Raw genomic sequence first — 16,828 nt, forward strand, 5'->3', positions numbered from 1 at the left:
CTGTTGAAATTGTTTTTTTGTTTTGTTTTAAACTGGGGGATTAGTAGGGGGTTATATTTAATATCTTTGATAAGTATATTTTCATGACTATGCCACTGAAGAAAAAGGAGAAAACTAAATTATCTACCATTGACAATTTTAGCTTCAAACTAAAACATTTTTACTTATTGTTATTCCAGATTACTTCAGATTTTAATTGATCTTTTGGATTTTTTGCACAGATTTCAACTTACTAGTTGTTTGGAAGTAGAACTGACAGATTACCTCTCTTAATAAAACAAGGCAAATAAACAGTTTAAAAGTAAGGATTTTTGCACGGCTAATTTTGTGTTTTTTCTTGTTGTTGTTGTTTGGTTGGTTTTTTTGTTTGTTTGTTTTGTTTTGTGGCCAAGCTTGATTCCTTACAGCAACAACTGGTTTTCTTGCCATATGTCCTAAGTAATAAAAGAATGTATGAAGGCAATACGGCCAATACTCAGCAAGCAAGTTTTGACTTCCTTCCCAAGATGACCTGGCACGCCTGCGTGATACATTAACTGAAACAGAACCGTACAGTTAGAACAGGGAGAGACATTTTCTTCAGTGTCTGCACAAATTAGTAATTTGTGTTTACCTAGGTATGTATAGATGTGCTTTGTCTCAAGTAAGGGATATTAAATGGTGGTCTAAGAATCTACCTCCTGTTATTTTAAAGAACCTGTTTTTGTTTTTGTTTTTCATCCTCAGCCATTGTCTCTTAGTTTAGTGTATGTTGAGGGCAGAGAGTATATGCCAGGAGGGGTTTGGACTGACATACCTTGGCTGACCAGTGCAGAGACTGAGAAGGTCACTAGTGCATGGTAAGAGAATCAGAGTCACCTTTTGGCTCAAGAGAACAGGGCTGCAGATGGCAGAAGTCAGTGAGTGGGAGTTTGTAGAGCTCTGTGGTTAGTTACTTCACAGATGAGTTTGTCCTGTGGGTTGTTTTGTACTGTGCGATGGGTTTTTCCACCACTGGATATTTTTATACTTGTACTTTCTGAATAGGTGAAGATGGAAAAAAAAGATAGGGGTGTGGGTTTTTTCTTTTCTTTTTTTTTTTTTTAATTTTTTTCCCCCTTCTGGTGTCATTGTTAGAGATCTGCACCAAAAATTCAGACTAAATGCAATTATGAGCTCTAATGATGAACCAGAATGCCTGTGCAGAGAAGCAATACAGCCTGAGCAAGAGGGAAAGTACTTTCGTTCTTATTGCATGCTGTGCTGTTTTTGTTGATATGCCATTTTTACTGAGCTCAGTAGTTTAATTCTTTATAAATATTTTCTCTGTACCTTTGGAGTTTTTTTCCCCCTTTTGATAAATCAAACTTTTATCAAGATGATTTACTGTTAAAATTTGGAAGATGTGGGGACTGATAACTTCTGTATTTTGTTATTTCACTATTATTTTGTGCATCAGTCCCTTTTTGCATTCATTGAAAAAAGATTTTTGAATCATCAAATTGATAGAGCTTGCAAAAGTGGCCTAGTGATGGGTATGAACCTGTCAAGCAACAATTCTTTCATCTGGAAAGACAAAAATCTATATGAAAATGTGGGAAGGGTGGAATTCATTGCTCTTTGCAGTTATACCAACAAGGAACACATCATATTTTTTAGATCAAGAGTATAATTTCATTCTGCCTGCAAGGACTCTTTGCATTTAAAAACATTTCAAGCCTATTTTACTTCATTCAAGACGATGGCCTAGATATCCTAGGATTTTCATAGGATAAGACTAATGAAACTGAAATTCCTTTATGATTAAATCCCCTTCAAGCATATTTGCTACAATTGGGACTTAGTTACACAAGGAATTAATTTTTTAAGAAAATATGGTACCTCCTTCTATGTAGAGGAAGTGAAGGTCTTTCAGACCATGCCTGTACTTGTAATTCTCTGGTTGGACACGATAGGATGAACTCAGAATGAGTATTGAGCTGAATAGCTTTAATCATCCTGTTCCTTCCACTGAAAAATGGAAGGCTGAATAAACCTTCTGCCCCCGTCCTGCCCATGTGTGGCGTTACTCTCAGTGACAGCTGACTGACGGCTCCTGCCAGGGCAGCGGAGCCCAGAAGTTGTGCACCTCATCTCCTGTTTGGGAGTGCCGTTGCAGATCTCAGTTGAAGAATCACCCTTTTCTCTTTGGTTTGTTTTTCCCCTGGTTATGCAGAGTCATTTACTTTGCATTTGACTCAGACCACAAGGAGCTTTATTTTCACTTGTGACAGCTGCTCAGTGAGAGTGAAGCAGACAGTTCCTGCTTTGTTCTTGCGTCCCAGCACAGATAGGGTCTTGGCGAGTGCCTCTGCTGGTGCCCTGAAGAGCCCAATTTCACAGGAGGTGGTAGAACAGGTACCTCACGCAGTACTTGGCCTGCCTGATGCTGTGCGCTGTGATCAATTTGAAGCCCTTTAAAGAAAGGGGTGCTTACTGGTATTGGAGTCACCACTGCATTTTACTTGAGCTGGATCTGACTGCAGCAAGCAGGGGATTGTTTGGAGGTCTTCTCCTACCCTTCTAGCATGCATCTTCACCTCCCCGTGCTAGGAGCCCATCTCTGTGCTTCCACACGCCCACCCCCTTTCCCCGCTTACTGCCCCCTTTTCTTCCAGCCACAGGCTGAGATCTGACACTTCTCTCATCAGGCTGCCAGCCTCCTTTCCATCCACCCCCTAGGTGGTCTTCCACCCACGTCCTGAGCAGAAACCCTAATGCCAGGACTGCCTGGAGTGTGAGCAGGCTGGCGAGGTGGGAGATGCCGCCTGCCAGCGGAGTGTACGGAGCTGTCTGTGGGGAGACACCCACCCCCCCGCCTGGATAAAGCCCCCTCCTGTCACAGCTGGCACTCCGTACTGCTCTGAAGTGGTTCAGGTTGGACATGTGGGGACCTCTGAGCAGAGGTCAGTCTTCTTCCTTTAGAGCCAAGGAGCCTTTAGGAGCCAGGTTCTTCTTGGGCCAAGGCTGGTCTGATACTCCCATATCTAAGTCTGAAAATGCTGGGGTTTGGAAGATCAGGGCAATGCAGGCTGAAAAAGATCACTCTCTCTTTGAACAGTTTTATTTATCCACTTTCTCTGAGCTGTTCGTTAATGACTAAGTAGTGTTTGAAATAACAGAAAAGATAAGTTTGACTTTTCTTTAGGGCCATGCTTGAATATAAATCTATTTTGTTAACATACCGTCTTTCCTTCCTCTGAGATGTTTGCTATCTTTTTGTGTTTAGAGCAAGGAGAAGGAAAGAAGCATATGCTGTCACTGTCCTTGAACTTCTCTGCAAAGCTGGCGCTGCTTCCCCTGCATTCAGCTCACTTCTTGTTGGTTTGCCTCTGTCTGCCTAATGCATCAGATTGCAGGAGGATCCCTTATAAAATGGAAACTTTCCTGTGAGGCATTCCTTTCCCTCCTGTAAAAAGTCTTCACTGTAACTTTGCTCCAGGCTTACTAACCACTTTGCACCAGAGTCATAAATTTGAATAACTTCATGGAAGAGGATTTGCCTGAAAGTGGGTCACAAACAGCCCTCTTCAGACGGGGGCTGACACAGCATGGTACAGTAGGCTTTCTCCTGTATAATAAAACAAACTAAACTACAGCAATTAGCTTGCTTGTTCTGCCACAAGCCTCACACCTCTAGCACTTCTGTTCTGTTTGGTACAGGTTTCAGGCCTGCAAGGAATGCAGAATTAGGAACTGCTGTGGAGCCGTGCCTCCTGTGTGTCACCAGGCTCCAGACTTTTAACTGCTTACGTGCCCCGCTCAGGACCACAACAGCAAGATGTTGCTCTGTTAGCTACTGGTAGAGAGACAGACTTCTGCAGCTGTTTTAAGCCAACAATAGCTGCTTTTGGAGCATCTGGGCTTTTTGTCTGTAGTCCTAGGACCCCAAGCAGTTCTGTACCCACCAGAGCTGACCTTGAGCTGCCTCTGTTGAATTTCGTGATTCCTACCCATTTCTAGCAGGTGGGAAGGGACAGCGCCAGCCAGCTACAGGAGGAACTTTTGGCTGCTTCTGTTTGATAAAGGGAGGATTGCGAGGCTTTAAAGCTGCTTCTCTTTCCTTTATTCTCCCTTAGCCTGTTTGTACAGCAATGATATTTTACTTCTGTGGTGCAGGCATTTTGCGGAACTTAATTAACTTAATTAAGTAACTTGGTTTCAGTCATTTTAAGGGAATGGAATACAGACCTCCCAGCACCCTACTTTTAACACTTGAACCTGTTCTTCCCTCCATCTGGCAAATTAAATCAGAAATGTAGATGAAGAGAAATTATTCTTGCCGGCACATACACCTTCCCAAAGCAGCTTGGTTGGGCTAATTAACAAAATAGCATTCTTGATGCTGCAGCTTCCAGTTAGGTGCTCCTTTGGTGTGTTATTCAGGCAGAAGTCTGATGCCTATCAAGATAGGAATACCTTTGTTCTAGGGAAAGAAAAGCAGCCATCAAGCAGCCATCCTTGCTGGATGGCACAGTTGTAGACTGTTTTCAAACTGGAACATGTTTTGTTCAGAAGTGGATATTGTGCATGCTGCAGGGAGTTACCGTGATGTGGGAAGTAATTCAGTCAAGTACCAAGTCCAGGCTCCTGTCAAACTATTGGCTTGAACCAGGTGCTTCACTATTTTCTTTAGTAGACCCTAAACATTTAAAGACCTAATTCAAAGCCAGCTGATGTCTATTCAACCTTGAATTACTCAGGGAAGGCTGGAGGGGAGGTTTGAGGTCTTCAGATGGGGTCCTTTAGTGCACTGCAGTGATTCCAGGCCCTTCTCTCCAGCCTGCTTCTCTCCTCTGCCTAATGCAGTCTCATACAATATCCATGTCATTGTTTGCAAGCCATCAGTAGTGATATAAATAATGATTTTTACTGCATGATAGTAATTTTTAGTCTTGTCCTTTCTAGATATTTTACCAAATTATAAGCTTAAGCAAATGAAGAAGCTATGTTTCTGCTCTGAATAGTTGGGGGCTAGAAGTAACAAAACCTATAACCTTACAGATGTAAAAGCAATTAAGGATCTTAGCCCGAATCTTCCAGAAACTCTGCTGGGGCATGAGATGACTTTGTCATCTCAGTACAGTATTGCTTCCAAAACCTTGTACTTACAATTTAAGTTTCAATATATACTGTTGCATTGCTGATTGTTTTGACAGAAACTTAAGACTGTTCTGGAATTTGTATTCCAGAGTCAGTGCAATACCTTTTTCTTTAAAAAAAAAAAAAAAAAAAAATCTATTTTTGCCCTTTGAAACATCAGCTACCTTGTAGCAAGGTGAAATATTTCTGTAAGAGCTGTGACTGGCTCTACCAGGGCGTAGAAGTTAGAGCTGTCATACTATATAATCAGCTTTTTTACACTCTAATAATCTTTTCCACTGTTTTCTTTCAAGGTCTTGTCTGGTCTAACTTTAATTGACTCACTTGACCAGGATTTCATGACCATGCTGAGGAAGCAATTTTGGTTTTTTGCCTGATAGATGTTGTAATTTTTTGTTGCCTTAATTTTGTGACAGTTTCATTTGTTGTGTGATAGATGACAGGAAGTTTCCTTTCTTTAAATCCAACTTTCTCTCATTCAACTTCAGGCCAACACTCATAGCTTTTAAACATTACACAGTGACTGTCTCAAGCAGTTCAGTTTTCAACTTGCAGATTATCATTTATATCCACATAACAATTGTTTGTTTTTCCTAAATTTCTTTAATTTGACTGCTTTGCTCAGTTCTTGAAGTGCCATTTGAAATATAAGCAAATCAACCATCTACCTGTTCATCTGGCACAGAATTTGTGGTAAACAAAGGTGAAGAGCTTGGGCACCTACCTGCCTGCGTCTGTATGTGTATGTATGAATGGGTTCTCTGGCTCTTCAGTGCTAGAGAACTCAGGTGAAATGACAATACAGCAAGCTGGATCATGCTGCTTTACTTGAAGCACTTCTTTATGTTGTCATTGCTGATCACAGCAAAGTGCATTTTCCTTCAAGGTTATATAAAGTTCATATGATTTCCAAGACACCAGAATGGTATTTTACAGTTAAGGGGCTCCTTGCTTTGTGGGGGTTGCCTGCTTGCACAAAGCAGTATATTAACGTTTAGATCAGCGTATTGTTGCACTGCATTCTGCTCCTTTAAATTCACTTTTCATTGTTTAGTTATATATACGCTGTCACTCTGCTGGCCTGCTTCCCAGTGTCCACAGAAAGCTGGTTTGCTTGGGGATGATATGTCTAAAAAGGCAAACACAAGTGTGTCCCAAGCATGGTGCACCTCTGGATATTTAGGAAAATATGCTGATCTCTACAGGAAGGTACTGGCTACTATGCAACTATCCTTAATTCTTGGCATTTCATGTAGGTACCAGAGGGTGAGATGGAGAACTCACATTGCAATTGTATAGATAAATTGGAATGGTAGGAATTTCATGCAATACTATTTGTTAAGAACAACTTGTAATTATTTATCTTAGGGAATGACCTGAGATGTCTGATCAGAGTTTCCATGTCTGCGGTGTGGTCCTGATGCAGTTTCTTTCATAATCAGTTTCAGGAGCATCTGGAAGTGGAAAGAAGGAGTCTGGTTGTGTGACAGCAGCCCTTGGCAACACATGGAGTCACAGCATCAACACCAGGCTCATACTGCAATACCACGACTTGCCAACAAGACAGGTGAGAACCTGATGACAAATTAAATTAAGCCACACAAGCAGTGCCTGGTCACCTGGGCTAACTGTACTTCAGCCCATGTGGTTGTTATGATCTGTGTGTTGAGAAGAGACCAATTGCTTATCTGGGGTGGAGGGTGGTCAGTGTCCTTTGCTTTTTGGGGTTGGCCAGTCCTCCAGTGTCCTGTGTTAGGATGGGCTTATCTGAGTCACAGGACCTGGTGTGTGTTGGCACAGGTGTGCAAATTCCTAAAAATTCCTAAAAAGCTCAAGCTTTTAGGGCATCACATACTATAGAGATGAAGGTAATCCTTAAAGTGCTCTTTCCTGTACGAGAATTTTGGGGCAGGACTGGGAGGTTAGTCCTTTTGGTACCATAATTGTTTTGCTGTCACATTTTCCACTCTTTTGTGCCAAATTTTTGCTGTGACTGTTAGGATAGGGAGCGCTCTATCTCCTGCAGCTACTGTTTGCAAGCGGAGGCTTGCTGCCTGCACCAGCAAGCTTAACTTTGAGCAGTAAATATGGCAGCAATTTTCCAGAAGTATGTCTGCAAAAAAAAGAATGGTCACACTATGAGATTTCATGCTTTTGAATGAAATATAGTAGCATTTTTGCCTGCAATCTTCACCTCTTAATTTAAAAAAAAAAAAAAAAAAAAAAAAAACTGTGAAAAGCTAGGAGGCAAGACATTTGGGGTTTGATTGAGGGAGTGACTTTTTAAAAAACAAAAAACAAAACAAAACAAACAAAAAAAAACCATCATAACCCATGATTTCATCTGTCCTTTGGGATATCTGCGGTTATAGTTGCTTTTGGCTTTGTCTATTCTGTTTTTGCATTGATGTAACTCTTTCCAAAGGCTGTGACCCTCAGTTTTAATGTTATTGATTTTCTGCCCATTAAAAGTAGAGTACTGTCAGAAAAAGTGCCATGCAAAATTTGTACCATCTTACTCCTATAGCATTATTACCCACACGTGTTCTACTTAGAGCTCCTGGTTTTGCTGCCCCAACACAAGGTTTCTCAATTTTGGGTTGCAGTCTTTAGAGCCAGAGGAGAGAAAGTCATTCTGTTTTATTTTGCTCGTAATGAGTAAAATTATAAAGATGGCACTTTTGTTCCTGCAAGGCATGTACACTGAAGCAGAAGTGGTCCTCTGCATTCTCAGGTAGCAGGTTAAGGGTGTCAAATCTAGAGGGATCTTCAGGACTTGCATCTAAAGATTGTCCACAGTTGAATATAAACATGCTCATACTGCTGCTCTTATTCTGGACTGTAATGAGTTCTCCCTTACTCCATATGTGTGCAAAATATAAAGCTCTTCACAAATTTTGTGGATCTCTTTGGAGATACATGAGAGGTGGAATTGGCAAAGGCAAAAAGGAGAGAGTGGGCAAGAGACTGGGCAATGTGCTACTTCATGCTACACAAAGTCAACTAAAAAGGTTTAAGAACTTTCCCCTGACGGTGGAAAAAGGCAGCAGTTCCTCTAAAGAATATTCAGATATTACGTGTAGTTTTTCTTGATTTTGTTTGAGAAGTACTAGATCACAAGTGTATGAAGTGTTATTTTCAAGCCTGTATAATTCCATATGTTACGATGCACTTAACAAAAGTGCAGTTTTAGTCACTGTTCTTAACTTGGTTTTATCAGCTGCATCCCCTTGCTTGCATGTAACACCACAGGCTAACTCTGTTGCAGTTAAGTAGAAAGAGTAAATCTACAGTTAGGAAAAACGGCTTTAGTAAATCCTATATATGTTATTAAAGGCAAAGTAATTTGAAACAGAAGTGTGACATAAATAGTTACATATCTGTGAAGTCCATGAATGAAATAGGATATATGAATTATATCTTGTAAATACTTTCTTGCTGCTGATGTCTGTCTCCTTTTTTTTGATAAATTGTCTTTTCTTCAAGTCATACAAATCTTTCAGCAAGACACAGAGTTTCAAGTAGAAGAGGGCATCTAGAGTTACTCCACCTGCAGCAGGACTGAATTGATAAAATTACTGAAATTTTGCACACATGTTCCTTTATAGCTGTGTTATACCCACTTTCAGAATTGAATTGTGAATAAAGGTTCCTCAGTTCCCGAGATGCCATTTCAGTCATCATAAGGTGGGTCTGTCAGGAGGTATTGGATATCAGCGCTTTGAAAATCAGCACTTTTTAAGGAAGCTTAAGTTGGAGGTCCAAAATTTCTAAGTCAGTAATCATTTTTACAAATTCTCATCTTACTTTATATATATATAAGAGCTCGGGATTATCTCTGTAGTCAAAATTATCTTTCCTTGGTTTTAAGTGAAATTTAGACCCAGGAAATTAATGAAAGAATGCAGTTGGTCAAGAGATCTGGATGAAAACTAGGGTAGAAACAAGTTTTCCCTACTTTGCACACCTTGTGACCCTACCGAATCAGCACTATTAAGGGCAAAACTTGTGTTTTCTTCTGACTTGCACAGTGGACACATTTTATTTCCTTTAAAATGCAAGAGAATTCTTTCTCTCTTCAGTCACCTTACAGCTTGAGGAAGATCTTCCTGGCTCTACCTTCTCTCCCTCTTTCCCCAGAGGAGCTGGGGCTGTAGTGACAGTCAGAGTGATCTTCCCTTACATCTGACTTGCACAGTAATAGAGCCAGCGTGCTTTTTCCCACTGGGAAATCTTACCTGTCAAGTGAGAAATCAACACTTGGGGTGTGCTGGGCCATGAGGCCCAAGGGTGGTATTCTGCAAAATGTGAAGATAAAATCATTAAGGAGGATTCAAGCAAGCAGCTTGCAGGAAACACAGCATCTCCTGGGCAGCGCAACCCCCTGTTTTGCTAGTTGTTCTCATTAATGCAGTTGTGAGTTCTGGGAAAGCTTGGGGATGGTGCAGTAGTCTGCAGACCTGAAACTTTGGGGAATGCCAGGGCAGCAGGTGGCACAAAGAGTATGCAACAAATCTAGGGAAATCAAGCATAGCATTTCTACACACGAGTTCTTGAAATTTGAGTAAGAGATTCCTTCATTTTGTTTGTCCTGGAGACATTTTTTTCAGCCAACTCTCCCTTTTTCCACCCCACCCTCCACATGTCTGTTGAACATTAATAAGATGACAGCCAATTCAGCAAAGTAATGAAATTTCTGGAACATCCTGCCTGCCTTCAAAACAATTAGCTTTGCTTTATTGCTTGGATAGGAACAAGTTTCTTAAGCTGATGCACTTTCCTCTTTTGTCCCCTTCTAGAAGGCAGTGTTCTGGTTTTGGTTTCCTCCAGGACAGAAGCAACGCCACAGAGGGGGAGGGCAGGAGCAGGTTTCCAGGCTGCATTTGAATTAGTTGTCCCATCAAAACCCACTGCTGTGGACTGCAGCAGGGGTCTTCTATCTGCTGAGGTGGGGCTGAAGCTGCAGGAAGTCCAGAGCATCACTGTGGTTTGGGAGAAAGCTTGGGAGAAAGTGGGAGAAGTTAATCATTTCACCCAAACGTGTTCATGAAGGAACTTGCTATTATCTGTTGGGTATATGGATACTGATGCTTGGTTCTCCCCAAGGAGTCTTGCAAGTCATTAACCTTGACATTTGTTTTCCTGAATTCCATACAATAACATGCAGGCCCTTTGAGTTTGGGCCAAAACCAACGGGGCTGCGCTAGAAATATCAGACTCCTCGGTTACCCCTATGCTTATAATTATCCTTCTTTCCTGAATTGGAGTCAGCAGGCTCCAAGATTACTGTTTTCATGTGTGCTCAGCTGTCTTTGGGGGACAGCATGGTAGGGTTTTAATAAGTTGACATGCTATATTTAACATTTTATTTTTGTCTGTTGGAGACAGGGTGCTGGATTAAGTGAAACACTGGCCAGATCTGGTATGGCAACTTCTATGGGCCTGGTTTATTTTATAGTTTCCAAGGGATTTGTGAGACTCATAGTATAGCATTAATGGCTATAATGTGTTTTGAAATTCTCTGATGGAAAGTGCTGTAGAAGCACAGGGTGTTATTTTATAACAAATCAGTGTGGTATTTTAAAGAAAGAGCATTTAGGATTGAGATACAGGCTAGAGCTTTCGAGCCGTGCCAGATAGTTGTTGTGCAGCTCTTTTCCTTCTTCAGGTAAAGTGTTTCAAATGGATAAGTGTATTTATGGTGACTCAGTCTTAAAACAAAACAGAAAGCCGTCTCTCATTCAGACTAATAATGCCAGACATAACTTTTGTTGTGTCCTTGGTTACAGAACAGCTGTTTTGTCTTGGTCTGCTCAGTATCATATGAATAAGCCCTGAATAAGCATTCCAAAATTGTGATGGGGAAGTAACCATGGTATTGCGTGGGGAAGGGCTGGGAGAGAGAGAAGGGGAGTGGGGACCAAGTTTCATGTATATGTGACTTACTAAGGCTTCAGAATGTATGTGAGATCAGATTTACCTCTCTCTGTAAAACACTGAGGATAGTTGTTGTTATGGACTCTGTAGCTGTCCGGTTTTAAAGATAATATCAAGTGAGGTTTTCATCCATAAAAAGGGAAGCTTAATGAAAGATTGTAGCCTCATACTGTAAAGGTTTCTAATTTGGTGAGATGGTAATGTTTCCTGGGAAGTGCCGTTTAGCAGCTTCAATCTGTGCTGAGAAAACCTGACTGTGTATGCTACATCAATCATGTGCACTGTACAGTAATGCAAATTATGTACATAGTGCAATACTTTTTTTCAAGTGTTTAGACATGAGACAATCTGCAGATGACAGTGGATACTGAGATTCAGTAAGCAGTGATAGAAAAGGGATGTGGCTATTGGGTTGTGTCAAAATGGAAGTGATAGAAAGTGTTTATCTGTTCTAAGCCATCTCATTATATAAGGTCTCTATCATATGGAAAATCAGCTCTGTGAAAGCACAAAGACACAGACTTTTTAAGACAAAAGGAAGAATGATGCCATGGAGTCATGCAAAGGGTAGGAAATTTTGCAGGAAAATAGATTTATTTTTTTTCAGGTGAGATTAATTTTTTGTGGTTCTGCCTTATGGGGAATGCTGCTTTTGAAGAAATAGCTTTGGAATGATTGCAGGAGCACTGGTTTGAGTTCTGCAAACCCTTCCATTAAAAAAATAAATAAAAAATAAAAAAAAAAATCTCTAAGACAGACTTCTGCCTCTCCCCTACCATCTTTTGAATCTTACAAGTCAAGATGCAATGAAAGGTTGTTATGGGCTCAAATTTTAACACGTGCAAACACATCCTTTAAATTCATAATTAAGTAACTTTATTTCTTTCTTTTTTTTTTCTCATAAAAAGTCTCTAAACTGATAACCCTCGCAACAGAAATCTTTTGCTTATCCATAGCCTCGCAACAGAAATCTTTTGCTTATCCATAGATGATATACAAGCATAAGCAGCAATATGACCTTGAGTTGCATGTGAACAGGATAAAACTGGACGCAATGCACGATTGTAGCATAAACAGATGATTATCAATGTGGTATGTTAGTGACTTAATCCAGCAAAAGTGCCAAATGAAAGGATGCCATAAAAACAGTGAAGGTTCATTAACAAGTATCTAGAGCTCAAACATCACTAGATCACTTACTTTCCTGATTTCTGTTTGTTCATCTCTCTGTTGTTTGCAGTAAGCTTTCTTCTTAATGGACTTGTGGGAGATGGTTATACAATATAAACATCACTGCAGTCCTGTCTGAATTAAATGGGGAGGGATTTATGGTCCTCTCCTGTTAACAGGACACTTTTATATAGAGAAGAACTTTTCCATCAGTCTTGAACTTTATTCAGGTTCTTATATAACACTAATCAACTTGTTATCAAAGAATCCAAATAGAAACAAAAGGACATTAGATAAAATCGAAAAGAACAGAAGGAAACCTTAAATTGGTTTATATATATATATATATATTATTTAGCTTTGCAGTTTTTCTTAGTTTCTCTTAATTAAGATTATTCTAATGCTAGGTGGACAAAATATAGCAGCAGCTGTGTAAACTTCAAACATGTCGATCTGTAGTTCAAAGCATCCTTAACAAAGAAGCAGGAGTATATCTGAGGTAGAGTCAAACTCATTCAAGAAGTTATACCAACTCTTCCTCCTGAGGCTGGTGGCAGGGGTGGGTGCTTGCCACCAGGGACTGAACTGCATCATCCCAGTTGTTTTTGGCTGACAGGCCAGTCAGCTCGCAGAGGAAACTTCTCCTTGGTTGCTGCCAACCTGCACTGGTTACGAGTTAACCGTGTCATAGTAAATTATATTTAGAAATGACTATGAAAGCATTTGCTGACTGATCTCCACAATGCCCCTGCCAGGTTCTCGTAACTGAGGGAACAGACTCAGAGATAAGGAACTTGCCAGAGTAAGTCGTGTGCAGCTGGGAACAGAGCTGGAATCTCTTCTCTGCCATTTATGTGCCACTGAGCAGGATCTTGCTCAACCCTTGCTGCCTGTGTTTCAGGCACTTAAGAAGTCTTTGTATCACCTTCCAGTACATAGTTCCTTGGCTGTGAAGGCACTTCTCCTGCATCCCTCTCCCATTTTCTATTTGATTTAACTCATCCACTGCACTAGTTTTTACTGTGGTCTTTATGTCACCGACTTCTCTCTCCTTAGCGTGCCATAAATGTCTGTCTCTTCATCAATGTTCACTATTAATAAAAGATTAACATAGCTGAGACAGTGCCTTGACTCTCTCCACTCCCTTGTTCCCAGTTTCTGTTGATACCATGGCTGATTTTTCAGTCTCCGAGGCCTTGGCTCTAGAAGTCACTTTGCATTCCTTCCTCTCTCCTGTTTGTAGACTTCAAAACTGCTCCAAGTTGCAAGATCATAACAAAGTGAATATCTAGCATGTCAATTTTTAGATAACTGAAATGCTTGTTCAGACCCTTATCTGCCATCCTGAATAATGCAACATCTTTGTTTATAGTATTATCAGCCCCCATATTCCTTTTCCTCTTGCAAACCTACCACAAAAAAACAGAATTGTTACCATGGTATGATGAATGTAGTCACAGTGACACTATTTGTTTGGTTTTTACATATTTTCTCACTTCCATAACTAGAAAAATGGCCTTTTGCCTTGTTCTGATTGATAATTGTGCACCTCCATATTAATCAGCACAGTTCTCAGAGATGAGGGCTAGGTCTCCTGTTTGTCACTGGGAACCACTTAAAGACCAGGATTGGAGGGGTAAGATTAATAAAATCTGGTCTGAATGTAAACAGAGAACTCAGCCTATGAGGCCGAGTCCAATGCCTTTTACAAACACTGTATTTAGGGTTCACTAAAACAGCATAAAAATAGGAGGACATTCAGGCTCTGGTCCGAAGTGTCTGAAAAATGCTTTGTTTGTAAGCTTAAGCCTGTTTGCAGAGAGGGAATGAACACAAATTCCCATCCTGTTTATATAGAATCACTTTTCTGATTTTGATTGGACTTCAGTGTGAGCTTTCCCCTCAAAGCAGAGTGGAATTAACGTAGGGCAGATTCTCTCATCAATATCTGAAATGTCGTTGCTCCTAACATCAGAGTGGCAATGACCAAAGTTGTTTATCCTTGGAATGCCTTGGCAAATCCTCCTGCCTCCTGTCTTTTACCAGATCCCCTTTTCTTTTTTCTTGTAATTGAAAACAACCGAACTAAAATGCCTAACTGAAATTTAAGTGTTTATTATTTAGAAAAGTTTTGTAAAGTTTATCTTGGAATATAGCATACTGAAAGTTGGGAGGAATTTCTAATCGAGAAAAACATCAGGATAGCATTGTGAAGGAACTGGGCAAGCTTAAATTGTGAAAGTGTGGTGGAATGTGAGACATGAGATAAATAATATGTAAAATAATACTGGGCATTATATATTTGTTTCTGCTTTACAAAAGGAGCATACCAGCTGGAAGTGAAGATAATACTGGAGTGTTTTAGTTTATCACAGGATAACTAAGTCAAAAGTGCAATGCAATCGTGAAAGGGGCCAGTGTTATCCTAAAATAGATCAGGCAGGGTATTTCCAAAGGAAACAGGGAAGTATTTGTACCATTGTACCAAAGACACTGGAAATGCCTCTGGAATACTGTGTATGGCTTAGACGTTTGTGTTCAAGGTGCTAAGAAGGAGTAATAGAATTACAGTGGGAATGGCATTGCTATCCTGAGAGGAAACCAAGTGCCTGAACAGATGAGCCCTGATATACACTTCTGTCCCCAGACATCCAGTCCATCCCTCTGCTGTGAGCTCTTGTCCCAGCAGCAGTCAGGTAAAGGCAGCTTTGCCACTTCCCTGTGCCCAAAACATTTTGGCATCAGTCACTTTGGTCTGTAACATAAGCTGACAGGATGGACTTGAGCCCTGTGTGTGTATTTTCTCTGTAAGTGAGTTTATTGAACCATTTGGTCAGATTGCTCGAGTTGATGGAGTCTCAGGCTACTGCAGGAAGACTGGTTCCAGCTTACCCAGCCTGGGTAATGTTATATTTTTCCAATGGAAGGTAGAAATACAACCAATCTGTGAAAAGGTATGGATCAGACATGATCCCTCTAATCCAAGGCATTGCAACTCGTATGATGCTGTAGTCATATTAAGGGAAAATCATCTAAGGAGTTTGTATATCTAGGATACTATTCTTTGTTTTGTGAATCTAATGCCATTGAACTGTTCTAGATTTACAACACAGGAAAGTGATAGCCAGTGAGTAGCTTTCTAAAACTGCTGTACAGAAAACAGTGTTTTCTCCAGTTCAGCCTCAGCATTATATCTACCCTGGATAGGATCTATTAATCTGGTTTTGTTTGTTTGTTTGTTTGTTTGTTTTCTGCTTTGACTTTTTTATCTTTGATTTCTGTAATTCCTGTTTTATGATATCAGTGCCTTTAGCTGTGAACTAAAAACAGACTAAAAAACAAAAACAAGGAAATAATAATAATAAAAAAAACTCTTACTGCTTAGAAATTGAATACAGACTACTGACCCACTTTAAAGAATAAAAACTGCCTGAGATGGCCTACATCCTGAAACTGAGTTGTTTTGATGGTCTCCAATGCTGGTGACCTGTTGCGAGCTGCCAGGCCAACTAGCTCTTCTTTATCATTTCTACTAATCATACTGCATCAAGAAAATAATAAAATATGTATTTTTCGCAATGTTACATTTCCCTGGACTGATTGTCATGACTGTTAGAAAAATGTGATGGGATTTTAGGGCATCTGCTCAATCAGGAGTGGAAAGGATGTGTTCAGAAGATGGTAAGTGTGTTCAGATGAAGCCCACATTGTAGAAACATTGGCAGATACTTAACGAAAAGGTAAAAGGCACTATAAGTACCCACCTGACCCATCCTGCCTCCAGCTCACACCTACAGTAACTTGAACTTTTCAGATACTGATAGGGAGAAATTAACCCTGAGTCTGTGTCAGAAGTGTTTGTGCTCACCTTGAGTGACCAGTCTTGGCTTTTTGCACCATTCCACTAAATTTGGCTATGCAGTTGTCATTGTAGATTCTGGTTCAGGGTAGTTAAGTGCTCCACAACACTGAACTGGAAGCTATGGAGTTCAGTTTGCAAAGACACCTGAGTAGGCCTTGTACAGAGCCGACTGTGATCCGGGAGGTGTGGTTTAGAGTCTGAGCCAGTAAGGCCTTATCAGGTCTGAGCCAGCAGTGCTATTTTACTTAGCAAAGTGATGTCTCTGGTCTAGCTTGTGTGTTTGTTTTCCACCTTATGTCAGTGAAGTTCTTTCTTACTGTTACTCCACTCTTCATTTGTCTATCTAATAATAATATAAAAAACCTCTACCTGTTGTAATCTCAAGCTACAGACAGAAAGTCATCTAATTCCCTCTTAGCTTCTCTTCCTGATTCCTGGTGGATGTGGTACTTATCATAAGAGGAAAGTATTCTTTTATCCTTTTTTCATACATCCTGTCTTTTCACTGGTAGTCTTAGAATGGCCATCTTAGTCTTCATTTGAAATAACTTAGCAGGCTTAAATGAGAAGTGTAATTTAGCATTAAAGAATTCAGGGAGATTCTTACTCATATATATGTTTATTGGTACTAAATAAAGGAAAAAAAATATTTTTCCTGTAAGAAATGCAATAAATAGGAGTTGTCTTTTGGATACTGTTGCAAGAAAGAAGAGGTTAAGAGGTTTTTCTCATCAGTTT

The 16,828-nt window shown here is 40.2% G+C and overlaps 1 protein-coding gene across 4 annotated transcripts in view; it reads left to right on the top strand.

Annotated features, from left to right (window-relative positions):
- Positions 1 to 16,828, top strand: part of RAD51B (RAD51 paralog B) — a 412,254-nt gene that overhangs the window by 259,520 nt on the left and 135,906 nt on the right. For all 4 annotated transcript variants that reach the window (XM_035327969.1, XM_035327967.1, XM_035327968.1 and 1 more), the window contains one exon: positions 6,564 to 6,688. In XM_035327969.1, coding sequence (XP_035183860.1) covers positions 6,564 to 6,688 — 125 coding nt within the window. The remainder of the gene's footprint in view (positions 1 to 6,563; positions 6,689 to 16,828) is intronic.

This window comes from Oxyura jamaicensis, chromosome 5 (assembly GCF_011077185.1).
Source record: "Oxyura jamaicensis isolate SHBP4307 breed ruddy duck chromosome 5, BPBGC_Ojam_1.0, whole genome shotgun sequence".
Lineage (NCBI taxonomy): Eukaryota > Metazoa > Chordata > Aves > Anseriformes > Anatidae > Oxyura > Oxyura jamaicensis.